This window comes from Ischnura elegans (assembly GCF_921293095.1).
Source record: "Ischnura elegans chromosome 13 unlocalized genomic scaffold, ioIscEleg1.1 SUPER_13_unloc_1, whole genome shotgun sequence".
NCBI classification, from domain to species: domain Eukaryota; kingdom Metazoa; phylum Arthropoda; class Insecta; order Odonata; family Coenagrionidae; genus Ischnura; species Ischnura elegans.
This window is the reverse complement of record NW_025791657.1, coordinates 15,330,825-15,358,149: the sequence shown is the minus strand read 5'-3', so window position 1 is coordinate 15,358,149 and position 27,325 is coordinate 15,330,825. Positions and strand designations below refer to the sequence as shown.

The window sequence follows — 27,325 nt, the reverse complement described above, 5'->3', positions numbered from 1 at the left end:
GCGTCATAATGTTTGAATTAAATTTTAATTCAACTGATGTGCACCGTCTCCCACAGTAAAAATTTCATCCAACTAGCTTTTGGTCCTATTTTTTCGACCAGACTCTAGTTCAAATGAATAAGCGTAATATCCGTTCAAAAATGCAAGATTGTAGAAAGAACAGAAGTTTCGGAAATGATGAAATTTATCACCAAGATTAAATGCATTTAAGAATTATTATGAAATGAATTAATTAAAAAAGTAAATTTATAATGTATCGAACAACCAATTTTGTTGATATATCACTTATAGGATCGTGTTTCCTTTGTAAATTAAATGAAAATGAGGTTTGTATTCCGTCTGAAATATGTCCCTCTTAATTGAACATTTTTAAAGCAAAAAAATAACGATTTCGATTCATCTTGAAGAAATTTTTCATTTTAAATTAACCTTACGGTGACTACATGAGATGGGTATGAAAAAGAAACATATAATATATTACAATATAGAGTCTCCGTCAAAAATTAGGCCCTAGTCCTCAAAGATAGCTTAGCAACTACAGGTGAATTTTTAAACGGCTGATTTTAAGATGCAGCCTTGTTGAAATAACATCAGATTAGGAACTAAACTAATGTTAGCACCAATACTATCTTTTGTTCGTATGGGAACAGTCTGACTTATTATTCAATTCGAAGCCATTTTTATGACAGTAAGATTAAATTTTAGTGCATTTAAACAACTAATGGGTACTTTAATTGTTAAACTGAAGAAATCATGACTTATGTGAAATCAACGCTTCAAGGTATATCCCGTACATCCATTCCAAAATTACCGCCGCGCGAATTTTGATATCGATCTGTTGATGTCTTTGCATCTCGACATTTGAGTCGATAGTGTCGAGCCTGGCGACGCCATCGACCGTCGATTTCTTCCTGAGCGGGCGCGTGCAGGGACATTGTTATCCTGGAGAATAATAATTCTGTTTTGTGTGCTTTGGGAGGTATTGTTCTCATAATTAAGCATTCATATTGATGCCGGACATTCTATTACTCGAGGTTAGTTTTTGTTTGTAAGGAAGTCAGTTGTTACGCTATATATGTTGACATGTTTTTGTTGGCCTTAATCGAAAGACCTAACGTTTTCCTACTTATTTGCTATATAGGTTTTGAGTTGGTGCTGGCTCCATTGATGCCTGTCTTAATTTGAGGAAATTAAACATAATCTTGTACTCTAATGTCCTAGTACGGAATTAGTATTCGTGTATATAATCCATATTTTTGACGGTGAGTAATGAGCATTGGCTATTGTGTCTTTGTGATGATAGGTCTCTTAAATATGAACAATTTCATATTAGAACCTCATAGTAACATCATGCGTATAGTTTCTCTTGTCCTAAATTTAATTTATTGGTGTGAATAGCTAGTCTACATGTTTGAGTATGCTGTATACATTTCTGTGTTGTCCTCTTGCTATTTTGAGTATGTTTTCTAAACGTTCGCTGGTATTTAAATCATTCTACCAACCATGAATCTTTTGTGTTTATACTCCCGATGAATGATAGATTTGTTTTAAGTACCTCTTGTGACGATTCTAGTTCATCATTCTTCTCAGTCAGCGTCGTGGAGATATTTTCACTCTCACAATGTAATCGTTTAAAATTTCAGTACCTACTTTTAAGTATTAGCTATGTATATAATATTTGGGAAAATAAATTATCGTAAGTGTAAAGGCAGGAAACCTCTAACGGTTGCAACTACAATTGTATATCAACGTATCAATTCACTTGCAATTTAAAAATTGACTTCTGTTTGTAATTTAGAGGATTGTGAATGCCAAAGATCTGTTCTGGAATGTGATGTCAAATAAGAATTAAATAATTTCGACCCTGTTTCGAACGTTTATATATTATAGCTCTTAAAATTTGTTTTTTTACTTGAGAAATTTATGAGTGACGCTGTGGTTTAGTATGACGTAATACGAAAGTCCTCTTATCAACAAGAAAATATAATTTTTATGTATCCGGCCTATTGTATCAACATTATTTCGTTGGAGGGCAACCTGTTTCGATGTCTCAGTTCATAATTTACGCTGACTCGGTATCAAATAAGATGACATAATAGTTGACGTGAAAGATATAAGCATATAGGTTCGTTTATCGTAAACAATTCAGTGTGATGGTCGACTCATCCTATGTTTCATTCATTGGCTGCAATGTTGGTTAGGTAAATGAGTGCTCATGAACGCCCTTTGTAATTGCTATCATGAATTATGTATCTCTTTCCATTTTTTCGTACTGGTTCTTTTAGTGCTGGGCATTGGTGAACGCTCATGGCAATTTCTTGGAGCTGCCTAATTGTTTTGCTTGTGAGTTAGCATTTCTATAGCGGATAGACGATATCATTAATTGCTTATTTACATTTTTTCTCAATGCTTTATTAGTGCTGAGTATTGGGAGAATCTCTTGACTTTTCCTTTCAGAATCCCTAATTTATTTGTGCTGAGGATCACTTTTTTAAGTGCTGATGAATGATATCTTTGACTGCCATTTTACAGTGCGTAGTTTCATTTCTTTATAATGCTTCCTTCAGTGCAAATTAGTGGGGAATGCTGAACGTGTATGCACTGAAGCTGCATGATTGCTTAGTGCTCTTGAAAATCCTCTTCGAGTGCTGATAAATGCTCTCTTTCATTGCCATCATGAAGCTCCTATTTCAATATGTTTGTGAAGCTAATTTAGTTTAATAGTTTTAGCACTGAGTTTTGGGGGATTATCATGACATATCCTTTGAAGATTCTTTATTGTGTTGTTCTTCTGAATTTCCTTTTTGAGTGTTGATCAAGTTCCAATTTGCATTTGTTCAGAAAGTTTTTAGTGGTGACCATTGGGGAATGTTCATATTTTTTAAATTGCCTAATGGTTTTGTGCTGATGAAAATGCTTTTCAATTGTCATATATACTATAGTCGCTCTCTTTTATGGCCACCATGAAGAGCTTATTTCTATTTAATGATAATTATTTGTAAGTGCTCACCATTGAGTGATACTCCTTTGAAGCCCCTTGATTAATTTGTACTTATGAACATTTTTTTTCGAGTGATGTCAGGCCCTTTTTTTTATATGCAATTTGCCAATATCCATCTGTTTATAATGCTTCTTCTAGTGCTGAGTATTGGTGAATGCTCTTAACATTCTGTTAAAGCTGTCTGATCAATTTGTGCCTGTGAGATTGCTTAAGCCATGCTTATTTCACTGTCTCTTAAATGGCAATCAAGTACTACCTATTTCCAATTAATAATAATGCTAAGTTCCAAAAACTGTGCTGTTCTAAAGACATTTCATTTTAGGCCCTCTGTTTGTTTTGTGCTTCTCACCATGTTTTTCTAGTGTTGATAGATGCTCTCTTTTATGGAAATCATGTACTATTTATTTCCATTACTTCATAATACTTCTTTCAACGTTGAGTTTTGGGGGATTATCGTGACAATCCCTTTGAAGCTCCCTGATTATTTTTTGCTTGTGATTATCCTTATGACTTCGATGTACTCTATCTATTTGCCCTAATTAAGTGATTATATTCATTTGTTTTAATTGCTACTTTTAGTGCTGTCGTTGGGGGATTTTCATGGCATATGTTTTGTCTAAATTTTTCAAAAATATCTGTCTCACTCAGTTTCTCTATGTCTCACTTTATTTAGTAATATGGCTTCTCCAACAACAAGCAAATCATCATTACAAAAAATAAACAAGCAACAACCAATGCCAGGCACACACATTTTTAATTTAGCTTCTAACACTTCCCCTTGACGAGCAATGGGATATCATCAGTCTAAACACTTTTTTTCTTTTTAAACATACAATATTACACTTTACATTTTTTGATGATGACAGTCGTAAGATTTTATTTATTTCCAATGTCTTTGGTCCTGAGAGAGATTTAGTTGACATATCTGCTATATTTTCACTTGATATCACATATTTTAAATCAATGACCCCATCATTTACCTTCTATCTAATGGCATGAAACCTAACGTCTTTATGTGTAGTTTCCTAAGATAATTTTTTTTTGGCCGCACACATTGTACCCTGGTTGTCAACCAAAATATTGATTGGTAATGTCAGAAAATTTTCTTGATTAAGTTCCAATAAAAATTGTCTTAACCACAACACCTCCTTAACTGCTTCATATAGTGCTCTATTCTCAGCATCTACTGTGGAACTTGCCACCATTCACTGCTTTTTGCTTTGTCAAACAATTGGTCTACCTGCGAGAAGAATCACAAAGCCACTTATGCTTCTTCTGTCTCTTGGATCGTTTGCCCAGTCAGCATCCGAATTAACCACAACAGGCTCCGGTTTTCTGAAATATATCGAAGTTAAATTTGGTGTTCCAACAAGATATCTAAGTACATGTTTTACATTCGTCCAATAACTTTTCAAAGTAGAACTACATTTTTGACTTAATTTACATACTGTCAATGCTAGGTCTGGTCTGGTACAATTTGATAGGTATAGTAGGCTCCCAATTGCTCTTTGATATAAATGCTTATTAAAAGCCTCATCATTTTGTATACTTTTTAGCTCACCTCCCACTAGCAATGGAGCAGAACAGCTCTTGGAATTATCCATTTGAAACCCTTTTAAAATTTTCTCCATATAATTCATTTGACTGATTTGGACAACATTTTTCCTTTCCTTGGAAATACTCATTGATAAAATATCATTGGGATGACCTAAATCCTTAAAATGTAGCAACTTACCCAATGATTTCTTGAACCCTTTAATCTTATTTTCCTCCCCAATTACCAATAAATCCTCTACATGCATACCAATTATGAGGTTTTCAGACGAATAAACGCATGGTTCAGTCACATGTTCTTTCAATAACATGCCCTTTAACAATCCATCGATATATGTATTCCACTCTCTTCCTGACTGATGTAGTCTATATAATCTTTTTTCAATTAGCACACAAACTGCTTGGAACACTTGCCCTGTTCAGGAAAACCCTCAGTCTGTTCGACATAAACATCATCGTGGGTGGGGTTTTTAAGGTAAGCACTATTGACGTCTAGATGATTAAATGCCATTTGTTTTCCACAGCTAATGCAATTAGTATCCTTACTGATTTCTTCTTTAAAACAGGACTATTCATCTCATCAAAATCCACACCAGGTATCTGAGAAAAACCTTGGGCAACAATTCTGGCTTTAAATTTTACTACTTTACCATTTTCTTCGTACTTTAGCTGAATCTCTGAAGCAGGGCTAAGGTATGCCAAAATTGGTTTTAATGTTTCTATGAAGAAGTGAGATAGTCCTAGTGGGTTAACCAAGCCTCGAATAGCTATAGCTCTTATAAAATGCCCCATTTTTAGATCAGGTACTTACGTGAAATAGGTTTTATTTTTGCTACCATGAAGGAGATATATGCCTAGAATGTTATATTAGCCTCCATTATTAACACGTTAGGGACTGGGTATTTAATTCCAATCTCATCGGGTAGGACCGGGCATTTAAAGGAGCTTTAACCTAAATGACACTGTAACGTTTTTTATAATCTTCGCTACTTTATAAACAAATAATTCCAATATAATTCGAAACAAACTCTATATTTTGAAACTAAGAGCATAAAACCAACATCAAAAGCCACCATGATATCACAATTCCATTTATATCTACCACCACCATTCACTGAACCACCGCCATGAACTGCACTCGCGTGGATCCTGAGTTCCGCTGTAATCTCCTCCTCCCGCTCTCTTCTCCTCTCGTAGGCGCCTTCCCTTCTCTGCTTTCTCTTCCTTTCTCTGCTACACCGCCACCTTTCTTAGTCCCTCTCCCGAATCTTACTTTAAACACGTCTGCCTGCTTCGACTCTCCATACACAACTCCCTTTTCCTTCACAACAATCCGCCCGTCCCTCACTACCATTGTCAGTTTTAAATTATATAAAAACAATATGGTGGCTTGTTTATGTTATGTTACAACACTGATACATGAAAACCCTCATAAAATGTTTAATTTTAAAAGTATTTTAATAAAATTTGAAGCATTTTTCTTACCAGAGGTGTTAGTACTTAAATTTAGTTTTTTAATGGTATTTGGTGAAACATGATCCTTTTGTGCTGGGGAACCTTGCAGAATCCACAGATGTACCGAGTTTCCTTCCTAAGTTTATTAGCAGAACAAACTCGACATATCCGCGGTGGATATGTCTTCTCTCCATGCCCCACTATCTTCTCTAGAGTGTGTTTCATCATTCCCTCTGCTAGCCATGCAGGGCTATCTACGAGGCACTCGCTTAGTCGTCCTTTCTATCTCGCCCTCTGTGTCATCATCGCTGGAAGACGCACTTCTTTCCTCCTCACATTTATCCCACCCCTTGGCTACTTCCAAAACAAATTTTTTGAAGGTTAAACGGGTAGAAGTGCTCAATGTTTTGTATACCACAAAAGAATTAAATAGGGCACAGTTGATCAACCACAACACCATTTTTTTGTCCACTTCATAGTTTTTCTTAGTACTGAAAGGTAAGCCAAGCTCATATAAGCCTTATCTAGTCCTCCCATGTACTTATTGTACTCCAAAATACAAATAGGTTTTTTATGTATCTGTCCCGTCCATCTGTTTTGCTTTCCTTTGCCCATACTCAGGTTGCGGACTGTGGAAATCATCCTCACCTCCCTCTTGTCCTTCCATGCAAGCAGCAGAACTTCCCCCGTGTACAGAATGAGTAGTCACCTTTCTTTATACTTTTTATTTCATGCCTAAATTCAGCTTGAAGTTTCTGTTGGCACAGATGGTTCCACAAGCTCGAGTTTTTTTCGCTAGAAACTTTTGAGCTATTTGTACGCTATTGAAATAATTATCTTGGAAGACATGATGCCAACGGTGTAAATACAGATCTAAAAGGGTCAATATGGTTTCCTCAAATTTTTTTCCTTCAGCCTTGTATATTTTTATGCTGCGAATATAACCACTTCCAATCTCACACACCATTCGCACCAATAATCACTTCACCAATTTCCGTGGATTGCATGTTCTAAATCTCAATCTTCCCCTCCAATGTGTAACTCCTTTGTCAAGGGAAACATCACATTTAGGCATACAGAGAGTTTTAAAAATTTCTAAGAAATATGATAGTATTGGTCTAATTTTATGTAGTCTATCGGAAGATTCAGAATTTGATTTGTTTTAACGGAAAAGCCAAGAATTCCAAATTTGTTAAAATCTGTTCCTGCTGAGCAAATTAATAGAAATGGGTTGTATTGATAAATTCATCAGTGCTCCAATATTCCTTGATTGAATCTTTCCTGACTTTTCCCATCAAAATTATAATAGCTGAGAAAACTTTCATCTCTCTCACTGTTACGTTTTTCTACTTCCCAGTTTTCTGCGAATACTTGTATCTGCCTTTGTTCTGCATTTGATACAAATTGGTCTCATTACACATCATTTCGAGAATATCATCCCAAAAAAAACATTTTTGCCACTTCTAAAACACATTCACAATTATCAGGATTATTATTGATGATTCCTGCCCCTCCCTGAAAATCTACCAAACTTCTTGGAAGGTCAATTTTATTCCATGTAACGGAGGTGTCTTTCACTAAGCTACCATCGCTATTACTTGCATGCCAGTCATTATCATCAGTGTAAGCTAACTTTGCAGCTTTTCTTTTAGGTCGTCTTCCACCAATATCAAAACCAATTTCACTCTCTGAGCTCTCACACTTGTCTGCACAATCATCGGGCATGTCTGATTATGCATCAACACAAAGTTCTTCGTATACATCCTTCTCCGTCATTCCGCAAGTACCACCACTAGTTGATGCCATTACTATAGATAAGGTCTTATTTTTTTGGAATAATTTTTCAGTTGGCAAAGTACACAGGAATTATTGCTGTAAATTAATGAAATATACATAGGCCATGTATGCATGCACTTTCATAGGGTAAATGTACACCAATTTTCATCCAAGGAATTGATTCCTCACTAAACTACGTGACTTCAGATCTCTAACAAAGAGAGTAAACAAAACAAGAACGCCCCAAAGGAGACAAATATGCATTATTAGCAAAGGGAAACATTAGAGACTAACAAAGATAGGCGTTGTGGCCATCTGGTCCTTTTCTATCAAGGACCGAAAGATAGGGTCCTGCTGAAATGAACCTCATTGTCCTTGGCCCTCAAGACTCGGTGATGTGTTTACATTGAGTGCTGAAGATAGGATGTCTTGGGAGAATCCAGACCATGGTGCGTGTGAAGGAAAGCCAAATGCACTCTTAAGTGACATATGCATTATTCGCTTGGCATTATTCACACAAAGTAGGCGATGATAGAATTACCAACAATAGATTTTGTTTGAGCCATATGAAAGGATCTAAGAAATCCAACCAAAATTATTCCTAATAATCCGAAATACAATAATTCGTAATTTCAGAACATTGTAGAATTTAGAGAGTTGCTGTTATAGAAAAATGAATGTTTATTCGAGTTTTTTCACATGTTAAGGCTAAGTGACATTTTGTTCCTATAGATTAGTAATCTCTAAAAGTGGATTACGTTCATTGAAGAAATATTGATAAATTTATAACTTGAATGGTATAAGCCTAATCTATATCAATCAAAACACATTCTGAAATGCACCTGAAGAAAATGCTAGTATAAGTAACTTATATTAAAAGAAGCAGAGTAAGTATTATTATTATATGTGAAAACACAAATCTCTGTGGCCGGTTGTCAGCCTTCAGCACGCAAAACATGGAGATCTCAGTGACCGGTCCGCAACGTGTTAAGAGTTTTGGCTTAATTTTGCATCCTAGGGTTAGGTCTATGAAATGGGTTTTAATTAGAGATGTGCGAATAGTATCCGCGAATACTCGAATACCTCGAATAATAGAAAGTATTCGATATTCGAGGTTTCGAATAGTTATGCGAAAAGTACCGTCTCGAATACCTCGAATACTTTGAATTTCGCGTCACACACTGTCGCACGTACGTCGTTGGTAGTTGAATTGGAAAAATGTAGAGAACTGTAGTCATTTAGTGCTCGCAGCGCCGTTTTACGCAAGTTGACAAAGTACATCAAATTCGTGGATTTTAGCGGTGAAAAGAGTTCTACGAGGGGAACCGAAAATGGTCGGGTGAAAAAATCCGAAAATCCCCGATTCCCCCACCAGGAGAACCTCAGTGCCGTGGGATAGCAACCTTAGGGCATTTCCCACGATCCGCTATCCCCCTCCATTCAGCACTCGCCTCACCCACTCTGAAGCTTTCCTCTTCTCCAAAATCAAACAAAAGGCCCCAGCTCGCACAGGGATCGCATTACGAAGACCCCTGCTTCGAAAAAAATATCGAGTTACGAGAACAATAAAAACGTGTTTCACGCCCTCCCCCCTTTTCTCACCCACTGACCTTTTTCTGGCTACCTGCTTATAAGTTCCCCATTTCTGGAGGTCAACTGCTGTGTGAGTACCGTGGGATACTTACATTAGCGCATTTCCCAAGATCCGATATCCCTCTCCATTCAGCGCTAGCCCGCCCCCTCTGAGGCTTTCCTCTTCTTAGAAATAAAAAAAAGGTCAGAGCTCGCGCAGGGATCATATTACGAAGACCTTAGCTTCGAAAAAATACCAAGTTACACGAGAACAATAGAAACGTGTTTCGGGCCCTCCCTTTTCTCCCCCACTGACCTTTTTTTCCTACCAGCTTCGAAGTTCCCTATTTCTGTGGAGGTCAACCGCTGCATGAGTCATCTATTAGCACAAAAGGTGTCTAAGAATGACTTTCGTCAATTGATGTTACACCTTTATTGAATTGAAATATTAGTAATGTGCGCGTAATTTCAAAAAGAATAAGACCAAACACGACGTATTTCTGAGTTTATTTAAGCATTTTACGCAAAGAAATAAATATCAAAATACGACGGAGATTTAGCATTCTGGCGAAACTCGATATGAGCAGCAGAGCTTCTCGGAAGTTGATGCGGTATTTTTTTCCGAAAACATATATCAAGTTTCAATTTATGAGTGGTGCTATAAATCTTTATTGTTACAGTCCCAGACTAAGGGATATTTTCTCAGAATATTTGGTTTCTCCCTGATAGCAATTCCAATTCATCTTCTTATCTCGTGAGAACTCCCAAAGATGGACTGAAAATAATTGAAGAAAATCCGGTGGAAAAGAGCTTGTATTTTGCAAAATGCCTCAGATTGTCAGCTAGCACTTGGCAGCAGGAGTGGGGGTTAAGCGATGTTAGTTGAATTAATTATATGCCCAATTGTCTCCATAAAATTAAAATATTCATTAATCAGCTAAATTCCTGTTCGAATCATTTAAAGGAAATCAAAATTACTCCCCAAAATCTTGTGTTGCCTGCTGCATAAGCAACCGAATCAAACATTCCAGAATTCATCATTTAGTATTCGAGGTATTCGAAATTCGAGGTATTCGAAATTCGAGGTATTCGAATATTCGAGCAATGATTAAATATTCGAATTCGAGAAATCTGCTATTCGACCCATCTCTAGTTTTAATATTTACATGGAGGACTAAGGTATGCCTGGTAGGTTTTCCATGCATTGGGTAACAACAAGTGTGACTTTTTCATGTAAAATATATACGTTAATTAGAGTTAATTGTTTACACAAAGGGCTGAGATATGCCTGACGGTTATCTCTGCCTCGAATATGATGAATTTTGACTACAGCTTGCATTCTAACATTAGGTACTTCTGTCAATTTGGTATTTATATTAATGATATACTGAGGTATGCCTGAACGTTACCCCTGCCAACAATATGATGCTTTCTGTTTTAATATTGCATTATGTAATAAGGTTAACATGTTAATTATGTTTTCATGTTTATGTGAATGACTGTGGTTTGTCTGAAAGTAAACCCTTCTTGCAATATCATTTGATTTTTGCTAAATTTGGCATTTTAAGTATAGATATATCAATTAGTACAAGGTTTCATCATAGGTGTCAAGTAGTTTTTAATGTTTACATGGATTACTGATGTATACCTATGGGCCATCTCTGCTTTCATTGTTATGAATTTTGACTTAATTCTGCATTCTAAGATTACATACTAAGTTATGCATACGTTTTTAGTTAAACATAACTACCAGTCATTTACAGTTTAATTGTACACCTACACCCAGAACCTGGCATGTTAGAACACTGCCTGACATTACCTTCGAACTGGACAATGCTTGTTGTTAAGTGAAAAGTTAACTGTGACTGTTTATAAATAAAAATGTATTGATTTGTAAAAACTAGATATCTTCTCAGAAAGGGAGACTTATGGAGCCAAGAGCCACAGTTAGTCATGTGCTTCACTCTTAAGGAGTATGGTGGTCATAGTTCCTTCTCTGCTCACTGGGTAGAATCTTGGCCACAGTAGTTTACATGTTATTTTCTTTAAGTGACCATTATGATTCCCAAGTTCCTATTTTGTGGTGGTACCATGTGCACAGTAAACCAGAGTAAATTATTAATGGGAGGACTGGGTGATCACCACTGACGAAAAAAATCCCAGATAAAGTAGCCTTATGTATCTAGAAAAGGATAGTTTAATAGAGGATGGTAGGATATGACATTCCTGCAACGTTACTCATATACTGGTTGCTGAGTTGAATTTTTCAGAATCCTTTCAGCAGTTTCCAAAACAATTCACATCTAAAAGACTTGCTAGCCCCAGAATTGGCTCAGAAGGAACTTCAGAATAATGACAGCATGATTTATTTTGTTGTAATCTCTACAATTGATTATTTTATTGTCACCCTTTGAAATGACAAGTGACTTTTTTAAATCCTGTACTCTTTCAAATCTGTAATAAATATCCACGTAATACAGCAAAAGAAAAGTGTATTTGCTCACCTTTATCTCATAAGAATTATAGAAACTCAAAACTTCTTATATCCCACAGATTGCTTTGCTTTTCCTTTAAGTAGCATAATTTTAAGTGCTAGATTGGATGGCCATCCTTTAACTCCCTCATTTTATTCAATCCAGATCTTTATTTCTTGAATAGTTGATAGTGAGTGCTCCTTTTCCTCATCCATTGCTCCTTTCCTCTTTTGTGCTTACACCATTTATTAATTCCTATTGCTGAGGTTATTTCTAATTCTGGTCACCTAACTTGATGCAGGTTACGCTTTATGGTATCTTTTTGTTTGTTATATTAGATTAGCATTTAACTCACAATTTACTTCTAAACGAGCATAAGGGGCAGAACATCTTGAATCTTTGAAGCAGGTATATTGCTTTCTATAAAATGGCTGTGGTAATCAACCAAAGTGCTTTGATAAGTTAGATCAGCATAACTTTCTATTGCGGTTAAAATATTAAATTTTTTTCTAGGGCTCCCAGCTGGTGGAAGGAAGTTGAGGGAAACATCTAAGTGGTGACTATATTCCTTCCTCAGCCTCACTGACAGTCGTTCAATCTGAGAGTGGACCATCCAATGCAGGGGAATGAAGGAATATGATGAATGAAGACTTGGAAAAATGTGGAACCGTTCTTGCTGATAAGTTAACATCTTGCTCAATTCCTGACGATGGACAAACAAGCATCCATCATCAGTGGAGGCAGAGTCACAATGGGTGAGGTGAGGGGTGGAAGTGGTTGTGATGCACCAATTATCCCTTATGCTCTCAGGATGGTCAGAACCAGTAAAAAGAAGAGGAGTTGCACTGAGGCAGTCATGGGGGACACAGATGAGTTTAGTAATTGTGGGGCTAAAAATCCTCTTAGTGGTCAACGATCAAACGCAAATTCATATAATTGCTACCACTGCACCGGTGGATACAGCAGCAAAAGGGAGCTCATCAAACACCTTGAAACACATTTTGGTGCCAGCAATTTGGACATTGATGCTGAGTCATCCAATGTGCTAGATATAAAAGATGCAGATAGTAAAAGACAAGGGCTGAGGCGAAAAGGAAATGGGCCTATAAAGGAAGTATCCAGAGGGACTCTGGAGAAAGGAAAGGATAGAAAAGGGAGAAGGTTTGCTGTAGGAGCTGACACGTGTGTAGAAAGTGATTCCTCAAATTCCTCCCCTTGTACTAGAGACATCAAAAAGGGAAAGTGTTCAAGTGCAAGAGAGAGGCCTTATACATGTAGTGTGTGTAATAAGTGTTTCACTAAATCTTCTACTCTCAAGAATCACATGCGTGTGCACACTGGGGATAAGCCATATTCCTGTAGTGTCTGCAATAAGTCTTTCTCTCAGAGGGACTCCCTCAACACTCATATGCCTAAGCACACAGGAGAGAGGCCTTATTCATGTAAAATATGCTGTAAATCATTCAGGTATCATTCAAACCTTACAGGGCACCTTCGCATACACTCTGGAGATAAACCTTATTCCTGTAGTGTCTGCAATAAGTCATTCTCTCAAAGCAACTCCCTCTCCAGCCATATGCGTGTGCACACAGGAGATAAACCCTATTCCTGCAGTGTCTGCAAAAAGTCCTTCAATCAGAGCAGCTCCCTCAACGTCCATATTCGTACACACACGGGGGAGAAACCTTATACATGTAGCATTTGCTGTAAATCTTTTGCTCATAGTTCCCACCTAGCCACACACTATCGCATCCACACAGGAGAAAGACCTTATTTCTGTAGTGTCTGCAACAAATCTTTCACTCACAGTTCCCACCTAACTGTACACATGCGAGTGCACACAGGGGATAAACCTCACTCATGCACAATTTGCAGCAAATCCTTTACTCAGAAGATCACCCTCGACCTTCACTTTCGTACCCACACAAAGGAGAAGCCCTATTCATGCAGCGAATGTGGGAAATCTTTCTCTCGGAAAGGCGACCTCGTGAGGCATTTCCATACACACATGTGAGGGACATTATTCTTCCAGCTACGGGTATGATTGGTTCACTCAGATTCGTTACTTACAGGCAAGCATCACGCATACTCACAGGAAGGATAGGTCTTCTACATTTCACAATTGTTTTCATTTCACCTTAAGAAAATCTGTACTGATGAGCCTAGTAATTCATTCTCGCTTACACAAGTAGTGTTTCATTATGATGAGGAAATATTCAATAGGGATGACGACACATCGTAGTGCATGCATGAAGAAGTCATGGTCTTTGTACTTTAATGTAGCTTTATAGCAAAAAATTGAAAGGCTGCCCACTTACGACTCTCTTAAAGAGGCAGTATACTAGTAACTTTTACTCAAAATTGTCTCCTGAAGGTCTGTTCTCCTTTTTTAAGATACCCTTCTGATATCCTTAATATGTATGTCTTATTGTGAATTAAGAATGAATGCAAGGAGGTTTGCTGGTTTTTAATTGTTCTAATTGTGTCAATAACTTAAAAATATTGTGACAGCAGTGAACAGATAATTTGTATTAAGAGATATGTTACGGAAGTTAATATGCAATCATGTTTACTATAGCAATTTTTCAATAGTAAATTAACGTCATGTTTCTTAACCTTTTTTCTAAAAAAATGTTCCATTTGCAGATCATTGTAGGTATTTAAATGTTATCAATCCTTTGTCAGTCTATCATTTAGATTTTCTGGACTGCATATCAAGAGTACTTTTCTCTTTAGAGATCAATTAAGTGATAAAGTATGACTGACAAGGGAAGTCTTCCATCAGCCACCTGAATTAAGGATTGGACATGATTGTTTCTGGTACTATATGCTTCTCTATATCCTTTTGATTGGTGTGTTTTGGGATAAAGTGTCTTCTTTTAAAGATGCAACTATCAGTGTTAAACAAATGACAATAAACTGCAATTGTTTTCAAAACTTAGCCAACCAATGTAAGTACTTAAAAGTGATTCCTCTGAAAGATGCAGGGAACTTCATTTTCAGAAGAATTTCCAACAGTTCACTGGTATCTCAGTTTATTCGATCCCTACTGCATTAGAAAGTATGTTTTTTAAGATTTTCGCTTATGTATGGCTACTAATGCATCTAGATATAATATATTTTTAGACTATAGTAAAATTGAAAAATGAAATGCTATCAAATAAAAATGAATTAAATTGAAATTTTTACTAAATATTTATTGTAATGGCAATTTATTAAAAGTCTCAGTGTCCATAGGCCATGATCGTGTGGCTGCTACCTGGTTTGGCATGCAGATGCATATATGCCATTGTGGTTTCATCCTTGCATCTACTCCTCCATGGGCGCTCTGGAACCAGCTTGATGAACCAAGTTATCCTTCGTTCGAATCCCTCAAAAGAAATTTGATCCATAGTTTTAATTTATTTTCTAGTTAGAGCTTTGTTTTATTAGTATTCTGTTCAGTTAAGGCCTACATCTTTTGTAACTGGGTATTAATCAATATTTTTATTACATGTTGCTGGACAAAACCGTTTATACTGAAATTGGTTGATTTTATTATTGTGCATGTTCAAACTTCTCTAACTATCCAATGGGGTTTCAGTCTAGCTGGGCAAGGGAGTTTCAGTCTTGGTTGTAGCCAAGGGAGTTTCAGTGTAGCTAGCCGAGGGAGTTTCAGTTTAGTCGGCCAAGGGAGTTTCATTGGAGTAGCTAGAGTTCTTAATTGCACTGCTACTGCACTGCCATCCCTCTTCCAAATATTGTGCATGCTCAACCTTCTCTAACTATCCAATGGGGTTTCAGTCTAGCTGGCCAAGGGAGTTTCAGTCTTGGTTGTAGCCAAGGGAGTTTCAGTGTAGCTAGCCGAGGGAGTTTCAGTTTAGTCGGCCAAGGGAGTTTCATTGGAGTAGCTGGAGTTCTTAATTGCACTGCTACTGCACTGCCATCCCTCTTCCAAACTCCACTGGTTTTGTTTCAATTTCAATGCAGTTTCAGCATAGAAGCAAGGCAGTGAGTTTCAAGGTAGTTTCAGGCCAGTTTCAGTCAAGTTTCAAGGGAGAAAGTTTTACTTGAGCTGAAATTGATTGACTTTGTATTGTATATGTTCAAACTTTTTCATGAAAATACGTATATTTATGGAAAAGGACATCCATGTTCCGCGAAACTGTCATGTTTTCCGAGATGACTAGGAGAAGGCTTACGACAGTGTCCTTGTGTTGGCCTTTTCTTGCTCCATACAGCTATCACGTCCACATATCCAGGTAAAAAAGGCTGTAGGTGTGTCTATTGCAACAACGATTGGAGATTTCACTGCATGATCCATACGCCGCTATTCACAGAAACTCAACAGCAAAGATCTTTCTGCTCTCAACCAAATATTCTGCGAGTGTTCCTACGCCGGCAGTGACTTCAATGCAATGCATGCCCACCGAGGAACTTCTGTGATGAAGGTAGCACATGTAAAATAGGGTAGTTTCCTTCATCAATGAAAACTAAATCCAATGATTGCGATACCTTACCCACCACTAGTGTATTCATAATATACAAATTATTTGGTTGTAGAAATACCGGTTTAGACGAATGTCAACGGTCAATTTGAAAAATCTCAACCTCAACCATTGAATGTCAACCATTTGAAAAAGCCAGATTGGCGCCCATGCGATTCCGCTCCGCGTGACGTCACAGGGACCTAGTTTCTACACGAGAGGATAGGAGTTTTGAATCGTCTGAGAGTACCAATGCATTCATGAGTCACAGAGTTCAGGGAAACATCTCTTAATAATCACTTATTAAAATTGTCTTAGGTCGGAAAGTTTCCTTCGTTTGATAAGGTAGTAATCATACATATTCAAGGCAAGCGCTACCTGCTAGCAGGGTACTCGGCTACCCGCTAGCAGCTTGCGTCGTATCAGCGCTCAAGTCTCGCCCCAAGGTCACCTCACACGGCGGCGGCGGGAACCATAAATACGTCACACGGACTTTTTCCCATCATTCCTACTTAGCCGTCGCGTTTTCGCGCGCTTGAAAATTTTCACTTTTCGTTTAATCGCGAAAAATAGATATCGTCATTAAAAATTTAAAAGCGTGAAATAGGTACTCCAGGAGTAATATTCTTTCGATTTAGGCAGTAAAAAATATTAGGAAACCACCGTATTCACCTTCATTGCAAAGTTGTGACACCTAGTTGTTCATCCGTTACAAAATATTGCACTGGAGGAGCCTCTGACATTCCCAGGTCACATTTGGCTCTGCTCTTTCCAACTGTCTACTCCTTACACAATAAACTGCTTATTGGCTACCTGCATTCCCTGTCCCATACCTGCGACCACTGGAACCGCTCCTAACGTATGCATTAGTGGTTAGGCTCATGGAAGCAAGGTTACACAACACATACAAAGCACAAAAAATAAAAATCTAAGAAAAATTGCATCATCGTCCTGGTATATAAGAAGCAGCAATAAGGGTGGTTTCCTATTATTTTTTATTGCCTAAATCGAAAGATTATTACTGCTGGAGTACGTACTTCACGCTTTTAGATTTTTAAATGACGATATCTATTTTTCGCGAAATTTTAAATGAATAGTGAAAAATTTCAAGCGCGTGAAAACGCGACGGCTAAGTATGAATGCTGGGAAAACGCCGTGTGACGTCGTTCTGGTTCCCGCTGCCGGCAAGTGAGGTGACCTTTGGGCGAAGATATGTGCGCCACTGCGACGCAGGCTGCTAGCAGGTAGCAGAGTACCCTGCTAGCTAGTAGCGCTTGGCTTAAGTAAGGATAGTTAATACCTTATCAAATGAAGAAAACTTTCCAACTTTATCCAGTTTTAACCCTTTCGAGACCGCGGAGTTTTCGTCTTAGCTTGACTGCTGTACCGAGCCCCAAGAGACTCTTTTTTCTCGTGGTACAGAGCATTTTTGGAGGGCATTCGTTAAGAAGGGTCTCGCTGAACCTTTTTCGACCCCTCCACGGTGGGACTCCGTATTATCTCGGACTCCGAGAGTAGTTCTGCTCCCTCCTTTCCGGGTTTACGACCATACCTGCGGCATTGGTTCGCGGTCAACTTATGTATTGCTTATATGTATTTAGCAAATGGATAATTGTTGCTTGCACGTAAGTTACAGACATTGAATATAATTCCTAATTTTTATCTGAGCATTGTCAAATTTTAAACGAAGTTCTAAGGCCATTATCAAAGCATTTAACGCAGCAACAATTTCCACGTTGATGTTTATACATTACTCGAGATATAAGTTAATATTTGTCGTAGAATTTCGTTTAAAAATTGTAAACGCTGCTCAAAAGACAAACAATTCAATTATTAGTTTATATTTCTTGATAAATGAACAAATATTTATTTCGAAAACTGACTCTATAAACAATTGTATGACCGCTGTCCCTTACCGCTGAGAGGGGTTATAAAAGACGAAGGGTCCGGGTACCTGCTCCCGGATTCGGAGGGTTAATCCTAAACCCCGAAGCGTTGGGTCCCGAGACAAAGGCGACCTAAACCCACGACCGTCCTGAAAGGGGAGAGCTCGAAAACGTATATATACGGGTTTCGTTTTCTTGACCGGGAAAATCTCACACGTACATATACGCCCGTGGTCTCCCGGGTCAGGAAACGTCCACACGTATATATACGTGTACGGTAGGGAAAAGGTTAATAGGTGATTTGTAAGACATGTTTCCCTGAGCGCTATTTGTGCCATCCCTTACCTTTTTCTCTTTGGCCCTTTTGAAGTCTCGGAGGCGAGGGCTCACAAGAACTATCACTCCTTTCTTGTATTTTATTCCATTGCTAATCAACTACCTAACTGATAATCTTACAGTGGACGGCATGATATCTGCCGATTGCAACACCCTTTATCGGAAACGCAATAACCCTAGCCACGTCCAGCGTCTTACGAAATGGCAAGGGAAAAACCACATCTCTCCTTTACAGCCAATCATCTCTTTTTGAATAATTACAAAACTCAACATCTTACATGTTTTTCGTAAAAATGTCGAGGTAAACAATTATCCTGTTACGCCTTCAGGTTTTAATATTGTTGCAAAATCTTACAAATAATGTAATTCAGACGTGTTCCAAGTCCGAGAAGAATCTCTTCACGGCTTTACACTTATAAATTCGAGCTTAAGACGTATACGTGTGAAAAATACATGTAGTGTTGCCGCGAGACTCGAGACTTTCTCGTCTCGTCTCGAGTCTCGTCTCGTTTTCGAGACGAGACTCGAGACGAGACCGTAGGGTAGAATTCGAGACGAGACTCGAGACGAGACCACCTTTTGACGAGACGAGACGATACCACTTCCACGAGACTCTCGAAAGTCTCGAAATTTATATGGACGTCCTCAATTGATATTTGGTATAGTTTTATGCCTAAAACTATATCCTTCAGTTATGACAAAATACATTTAACATTTTTCTTAATCATTATATTTTAAATACAGCTGAATAATAACTTTTCGATAGATGATCAAAGAATAGAATATTTGCTGAAAAACGAATTTATGAATGCATGAGCGGCACTCATGGAGCCAAGTAAGGGAGTGTTAATGGCTGACTACTTATAATTAACTTAGAAAATTGGAGCTTTATTTAAATGCAAAAAAGTTCTGGCTAAACTTTCGAGAGCCACAGCCTTGTGTTACAAAAATGTGTTACGATGGTTGGTCAGCCCCTCGCTCGGTATCTTTTGCTTTGGGTATTTCCTGGATAAATTTCTCTCGATTTCTTCAGGGTTACAAAGTATGTCTTCATTCTGCACTCGTGAAAGCATCGGTGTATCGTAAACAAAACACTGCATTATACAAATATAAAATTAGGACACATGACGAGACTTATTCCGCGTCGGTAAGCAATCTGCACAACATAATTGATCATAACGAGAACGCCAGAAATCGTGTATGACTTTCGTAAATTGCAGTTTCCTTTTTCTTTCTACCGTTTTTTGTTGCAATCCAACACAAAATTCAAATTTATATTACTTCAGTAATGTATATTGCTGCGCCCTTCAAGCGATATTCTCCCATAAGCCGCAACTGATGAAATGAGGGATCAAGTTTTCCACTCCTTCTTTGGGCCCTTTGCAATAACATATATCACATTTACTATGGTTTTCGAGGGTTATATTTCCTTTTCTTTAGCCGGTTACTCTCCGATATCTCCACTTCACGTAACTAGTTGGTTGTTCCATTTTCTTCTTTCCCAGAATCAAATCACATTCGACAGCAAGGTGGAAAAACAAAAGGGTCTCTCTCAGAGGTTGAGGAAAAAATACCCGTAGGTAGTACCGAGAGTTAGGTATTACTTGGCAGTATTTAGAAGCGGTACTACCTTATCGATGCTAGAAATACCGGTACTTGTATGGATGTACTTCGACAGCGCTGCCATTTTATGTTTTGTCAATCAGCTAACTACTAAAGTAATTGAGCGTTGATAATATTACAAGCGAAATTAATCTTAAAGAACATAACTATTAACAATGACGGCATAATTTACAGTATTCATGAAGATTTTATAACACGATTTAGATTTTTTCTGCATGTATGTTAAACGACCTTGAAGTCTCAATTATAAATGAAAATATTCGAATTAAATATGACTTGCAAAGTAATTTTACGAGAATTTTAGTCAAATATCCAGTTCAAAATTATTACGTGTTTTGACTATGGCTACATGCTTGAATGTTTATCATTATGGCCATAAAATATTTTTTTAGCCGCAGAAGGCAAGTTATTGAACCGTAAAATGTATATATTTTTCTAAATTAAACAGAAATGTGGCCTACACATCTAATTTTATTCGATCGCAGTATTTTAGGCATAACTAATTCCGATTCTATAAATGTAAAAACTACTATGTCTTTACATGAGACAAGTGTAAAATTATTTTTACACACATAAATACAGCAGAAATTAAAATGACAAAAGCTTTCTCGGGCACCAGGTGAGTGGTTGTTGTATAAGTAGCCGAAGTTTGTGTCGGATTGACACCGTCGGGTGTTTGAATAAGAGGACGTTCTGCTGACAGTGTCTTACTCTTGCCTAAGAGAACTTCAAATATATCATTCGCTAGGAAAACACCAAAAATTAAAACGTATGCCCCGAAATCGTTTGTATAACGTTGCCCTTCTCAACTACATCGCTATCACCGTTCCACAATTAGATAATCGAGCTCCCGATGAATTTTTCCGATGGGTTTTCGTATAAATGCCTGTGAATGACTTTTTCAGTGTAATCGTCCTGTATAATAATCTAATTTTCGGAAATACCGGATAATTATAATAGATTAATACGAACGTTTATTTTCAACTTATTAACAAATTTTATAAATTACGAATATACCAGTATACCAGTATTTTTTCGCCGGTACAAACGAGGGAGTACTATTATTGCTATTTAACCCCTCAAGCGTGACTTTAAATACCCGTCATTCACTCAGCCTGCGCGAACCAACGCCTGCGTCTTATAAATGCCATGCCTCAAGCGTGAAAGACAAACTGTATGAGTTTGAAAGTTTCATTAGGTATTCCTATCTCTTAATCTTCCATATATGTACTTTCAGTGAGTATATATGTGAGACATATCTGCCTGATTTCGTTCTGTGCCTCTTAATTGCCTTTGTTTGTGTGCTAGAATTTTTTTAGAATATTTTTTCCAGCTGATGCCAGGATGCTTCCTCTAGGAGCGGCGACTGGTGGGCGCTCGTGGAAGATAGTCTTCCACTTACGCTCCGATTTATGTGCTTTCTTAGCGATTGTGTGTTCAATGTGGGGACGCTGAATGCCTTCCTCTGTGGTTCATTATCATCTCATCTTCTGTCTCATCTTTTCCTTTCTCTTTCATCATGACAATGATAGCGAAGGCTTGGACCGTCCAGGTATTGTTACTCAATAGTTCTCGGAAGCTCGAAGAACTGCCAGCATCTGGTATCTTATTTATGACGTTGGAAGCTGACGGTTGGAGTTTTTTTCACGCTTACGTTTGCTTTGGTGATTTTATTTTTTTCGGCCTTGGGCCCCTTCCGTATCTGAACCCCTTCTTAGCTGACCATGCCTTCTAGCTCTCGTGAGTGGTCCGATCAGACTGTGCTTGACTTTCGGGAATAAAAGAGTGCAGAATGTTCTGATACGACTTCGTAAGTTTCAATTGGATACTCCTTTGACTCCAGGTTCGAAGACTTATAACATCTTATTTTTCTTTGAATTTTCAAGAAAATAATTGGGAAGAGATCGGCTGTGAAGACGCGCTTCTAACCTCTGCGTGTGATTTAGTTGAAAAGAAATATCGCCTATACGTGTAAAAAGAATCCTTGGAATTGGAGTTATTTTTCTATGATGAAATAATTACAATCATAATGACTTAGACAAACCGCTACGTGGCAAAGTTTCTTGAAAATTTAGAAAGAAAATTCCAAAGCAAAAAAATTGCTCCTTCAAAAGTTGGTTCCCACAACTCTGGTGGAAATAATACTATTTCTAGGTTTGTTCATATCGATGGGAATAAATTAGAAACCAAGCTTCAGTATGTATTTTATCGGAAAACATGTATTCGAGACTCGATTTTTTCTCAATGTAATGGGAAAGAAGAGGTTTTCATTGCTCACCAACTTTCTCTGTTTTGTAGATAGAAATAGGAAGGAAGTTGTAAAAAAAAGATCCTTACCACTATAAAATTTCGCCCATTAGTGAATTGAATTTTTTCCGGTGATCGATTACGATTATGTCTACATTCTATTTTTAGACATTTTTCGTTTTAAATTACTATTTTTTTCATTGATTATCAATAAAATCAATGATTGTAGCACCAGTTTTATGTAATTGGTGTCCAGATAAATTTGTGTTTGCAATTTTTATTAATGTCTCTCCTATTTTTAAGACTATCAATTCAGCAATTAAGCACTCAATGGAATCGACGCTAAATTTATTATGGGGGAAACGAGACGAGACGAGAGTCTCGTCCGAGACTCGAGACCGAGACGAGACTGGGGTTCACGAGACGAGACTTGAGACGATACCAGAGGTCAGGAAACGAGACTGAGACGAGACTGGCGAAAGTCTCGTCTCGTCTCGTCTCGCGGCAACACTAAATACATGGGATCCGTCAATTTTGATTTCTCTCGTAATATACTTACAAATATGGCATTAGACTCTGGAGGCATTATCATGAAACTGGAGGAATACATGATCGCTGGCCTCGGTCTCGGTGGGGTTATGTCCTCGCTTGCCACACCGAAGGTCGCTGGTTCGAGTCCCGCCTTGGTAGGTTGCCCCTACCCAGAGAATGGTTGTGTGTGATACTCGTTATATGTTATTTCGCCCGATGTAAAAGGCCTTAAATGAGCTGTTTTCGGGGAGAGGAAAATAAATAAATAAAAAAATCTGCAGGAAAAAGTAATGAGGTTTCTGAAGCCAGAGATTTCATCACAAGGCCTAGTCTTAAAAACCTGCTCATCTTGACTACATACAGCCTCATTGTATTCCATTTTGCACGTAAAACAAAATTATCAAACCCTATATGTTCCTGTCTCTACTCTCATGACACTAAAATGATAAATAATAAATATAACCTCAGTATCATTTACTGCTTACTATTAATAATCAAGAATCAGTGTGATAATTTGCGATTCTAATTATTTAAAAAGTTGCCAAGCAAAGGCTACTCAGTGAGCACTTCAAGATTCAAACATGTGCTGCAAAAATTCGTATGTGGTAATCCATTGTTCTGAATTCCATATAAGTTTGACCTGGATATATCTATGGCTATGTTTTGAATGTTTTGTTGTTATACATGTATGTGTTTTGAATGTTTTGCAAATGTGGTGTCAGCAAAAATTTACTGCAACTCTGAGTGATTTTCCACGCCATTGATAATTAAAGTTTATTATTACCATGCCTCTCAACCGTTGCAGAGGCTGAAGGTAGCTTCTAACTTGATTTTTTGCATGAACATCCAAGGACGGTGGCGCCAGGTCGGCTAGTTGGTAATGCCGAGGGTCTCAAGCTTGTGGGGCCCCCTTCAACGATCGCATCTATAATAAAGCTGAAGTATATGAAGCGTGTAATAAGGAAAGACTGATTGCTTGAACTAGAGGTACTTTTTGTGTAAAATTCTGCGTTATCATTAATTTGCCTTGTTTACAATATTCTGAGTGTAAAAAGATTATTTAAATGACATACGTGCGCCAGAGGATTGATGACAACCTGATACTACTGTGAAAGTGTCATTGGAAAAGGTAATTTCAAAAGTATTTATTTCAGATCACTTACAAGGCATAAATTCAACAAGTAAATTATCGAACCACAACACATTAAAGCGGAGTTTTGGTCATTCGAAAATCAAGGTACCAGTTAAAGACTTCGAATAAGGTAGTTCCTTCATCAAAGGAAACGAAAGGCATTGATCGTGATTCGTTGCCCACCATTAATGTATTTATAATATACTTATTATTTGGTTTGAAAAATCCCAGTTTAGATGAATGTTAATGGTCAATTGTAGCCTCATTTGAAAAAGGCCAGATTGGCTCCCATGCGATGCCACTCCAAGTGATGTCACAGGTACCCAGATGCTAGAAGAGTAGTCGGGAGTTAAACATCGTCTAAGAATATGCATACATGTGGCACAGAGCTTAGGCAAACATCCCTTAATAATCACCTATTAAAATTGCCTATGGTCGGAAAGTTTCCTCCGTTTGATAGGGTATTAATTATCCTTTTTACGACAAGCGCTACCAGCTATCACGGTACTCTGCCAACTGCAAGCAGCCTGCATCGTAGCGGCGCTCATAGCCTCACACCAAGGTGGCCTCACACGGCGGCAGCTGGAACCAGAATGGCCTTACACGGGCTTTTCCCAGCATTCATACTTAGCCGTTGCATTTTCGCGCGCTTGAAAATTTTCACTTTTCATTTCATCATCATTAGTCAACAATCCTAAGATTGGTTTGACGCAGCTCTCCATTTCTCTCTCCTATCCGCTAATCTCTTCATAGATACGTATTTATTCTCTTTTACATCCTTTATAACCTGTCCGATATAACTCATTCGGGGCCGTCCCTTGCCCTTTTTCCCTTCCACTTGTCCTTCAACGATTGTCTTCATCAGAACATCGTGCCTCAAAATGCGGCCAACTAAGTTGTCCCTTCTTTTGCTTAATGTTTTTAGGAGGCTTTTCTTTTCTCCTACTCTCCTTAGCACTTCATGGTTACTCACACGGTCAATCCATTTTATCTTCATCATTCTTCGGTAGCACCACATTTCGAATGCTTCCACTCTTGACTTCTCTGCTGCTGTCAACGTCCAAGCCTCGCTTCCATATAGAGACACACTCCATATGTAGCATCTGATGAATTGCTTCCTTACTTCTATGCTGGTATTTTCAGCTGTAAGAAGATTCTTCTTTTTGTAGAAAGCCCTCTTCGCCTGCGCTATTCTACTGTGTATTTCTTTCTTGCTCCGTCCATCGCTGGTAATTCGGCTTCCCAGGTAAGAGAACTCGTTCACCTCTTCAAGCTTATGCTTTCCTAGGTTGATGTTTGTTTTAGCCTCCTCTCTTTTGCTGCAAACTAATATCTTAGTCTTCTTTTTGTTGATTTTCAGCTGATATCTGGCCATTGTCATTTCCATGTTTGTCAACGTCTTCTTCAAATCCTTCTCTGTCTCGGCTATGACTGCTATCCCCTATGAAAAAATTGTATAAAACCGTATAAAATTTCTATACAGTTTATACAGGTTGTATACAATTTGTATACATTGTATACAAATTGTATAAACTGTATTAATTCACCAGCTGTATACAGCATATACAATTTGTATACAATGTATACAATTTGTATACAATGTATACAATTTGTACACAATGTATACAATTTGTATAACAGCAATTCAAAGTAGGCCTCAAAAACTGAAGTCCAAAAATCAACTTAGTAGGGGACCAAAATAATGTTCCACCTTCGAGAGTTCAATTGCTTCTAAAGATCATGAATCGCGTTTTAAACAAGATTCTCGGAGATCCATCAACGCTAGTCATTCAATGCCACTTGGAAAATTTTCAATCGAGGCGTCAAAAATTTAAGTCCAAAAATGAACTTAGTAGGGGACAAAAATAATGTTCCACATTCAAGAGTTCAATTGCTTCTAAAGATCATGAATCGCGTTTTAAACAAGATTCTTGGAGATCCATCAATGTTAGCCATTCAATGCCACTTGGAAAATTTTCCATCGAGGCGTCAAAAATTTAAGTCCAAAAATGAACTTAGTAGGGGACAAAAATAATGTTCCACATTCAAGAGTTCAATTGCTTCTAAAGATCATGAATCGCGTTTTAAACAAGATTCTTGGAGATCCATCAATGTTAGCCATTCAATGCCACTTGGAAAATTTTCCATCGAGGCGTCAAAAATTTAAGTCCAAAAATGAACTTAGTAGGGGACAAAAATAATGTTCCACATTCGAGAGTTCAATTGCTTCTAAAGATCATGAATCGCGTTTTAAACAAGATTCTCGGAGATCCATCAACGCTAGTCATTCAATGCCACTTGGAAAATTTTCAACCGAGGCGTCAAAAATTTAAGTCCAAAAATGAACTTAGTACTTAGGGGACAAAAATAATGTTCCACATTCAAGAGTTCAATTGCTTCTAAAGATCATGAATCGCGTTTTAAACAAGATTCTTGGAGATCCATCAATGTTAGCCATTCAATGCCACTTGGAAGATTCAATGTCACCAGCGGGCGTCCATATCTCCATAGTGTCCCCGTGTCCCGTTTGTATGAAGCGGTACGAAGGTAAAGGTTAAACAGTACACTGACAAATTCATATGCAGCGATAAAGTTGTATCACATACGCCCAAATTTCCTAAAAACTCGTGATTTAATATATGACACAGTAGTCATTTCGTTTCTGGATACTCTGGATAAAAAAATTCATATCCGGTGTGGGACTATTTTCTTTTGCGGATGGGGCCATAGCCACCGAGAAAGAGAGCCCGCGGAAGGATCGTCCAGGATCGCCGTTGGAGATTACGTGGTTTACGTTGTTTCACCATATTCCTTAGATTTTTGTGGTTAAGTTGGTGAAAATTAGAGTTTTTGTGAATAGTGAAGTTTCCGTTATTCTTTAATTTCATTCGGTGGGCTTCAGAAACTTGTTTGTGAGGCATTTTTGTTAAATATGCCTTTCTCGTGTGTGGTGCCGGTATGCGAAGGAAACTCCTGCAGGACTATAGACCCAAAGTTCAAGTTTTTACCTTTCCTATAGATCTTCATGGATTGAAGAAGAGGTGTATTTTGGCGATAAGAAGAGACAATTTCACCCCTACGGAAAACATTAAGGTATGTACCATTTCTCCCTGAAATTCTTTGGACGTAATTTCTAGTTAAAAGTGGCTTCATGATGTTAATGTACAGGACTGAAAGTGGTGATTTAAAATATTGTAGCAGCAATTCCTTTGGAAATTCTTGCATTTTAGTTGTGTTCGTTGTATTCTGTCGTTCGGATCTGTCGTGCAACA

At 37.8% G+C, this 27,325-nt stretch overlaps 1 protein-coding gene across 3 annotated transcripts; it reads left to right on the top strand.

The window, feature by feature from the left end:
* Positions 1–900: 900 nt before the first annotated feature.
* Positions 901–15,042, top strand: LOC124172362 (zinc finger protein 271-like). 3 transcript variants are annotated; one of them, XR_006868141.1, is made up of 3 exons: positions 901–1,034; positions 1,142–1,262; positions 4,945–5,016. XR_006868141.1 is itself a non-coding variant. In XM_046551805.1 (3 exons), exon 3 carries the CDS (start codon positions 12,542–12,544, stop codon positions 13,844–13,846), a length of 1,305 nt encoding a protein of 434 aa, XP_046407761.1. In that variant the 5' UTR covers positions 901–1,034; positions 1,142–1,262; positions 12,346–12,541; the 3' UTR covers positions 13,847–15,042. The 3 variants fall into 3 exon arrangements, 2 of the variants coding, with proteins under 2 accessions (XP_046407761.1, XP_046407762.1); XM_046551805.1 differs by lacking the exon at positions 4,945–5,016 and adding an exon at positions 12,346–15,042; XM_046551806.1 differs by lacking the exons at positions 1,142–1,262; positions 4,945–5,016 and adding an exon at positions 12,346–15,042.
* Positions 15,043–27,325: the final 12,283 nt, after the last annotated feature.

Excerpts from the sequence above, each read along its gene's own strand:
- LOC124172362 (XM_046551806.1), top strand. The coding sequence starts at position 12,542 with ATGGACAAACAAGCATCCATCATCAGTGGAGGCAGAGTCACAATGGGT.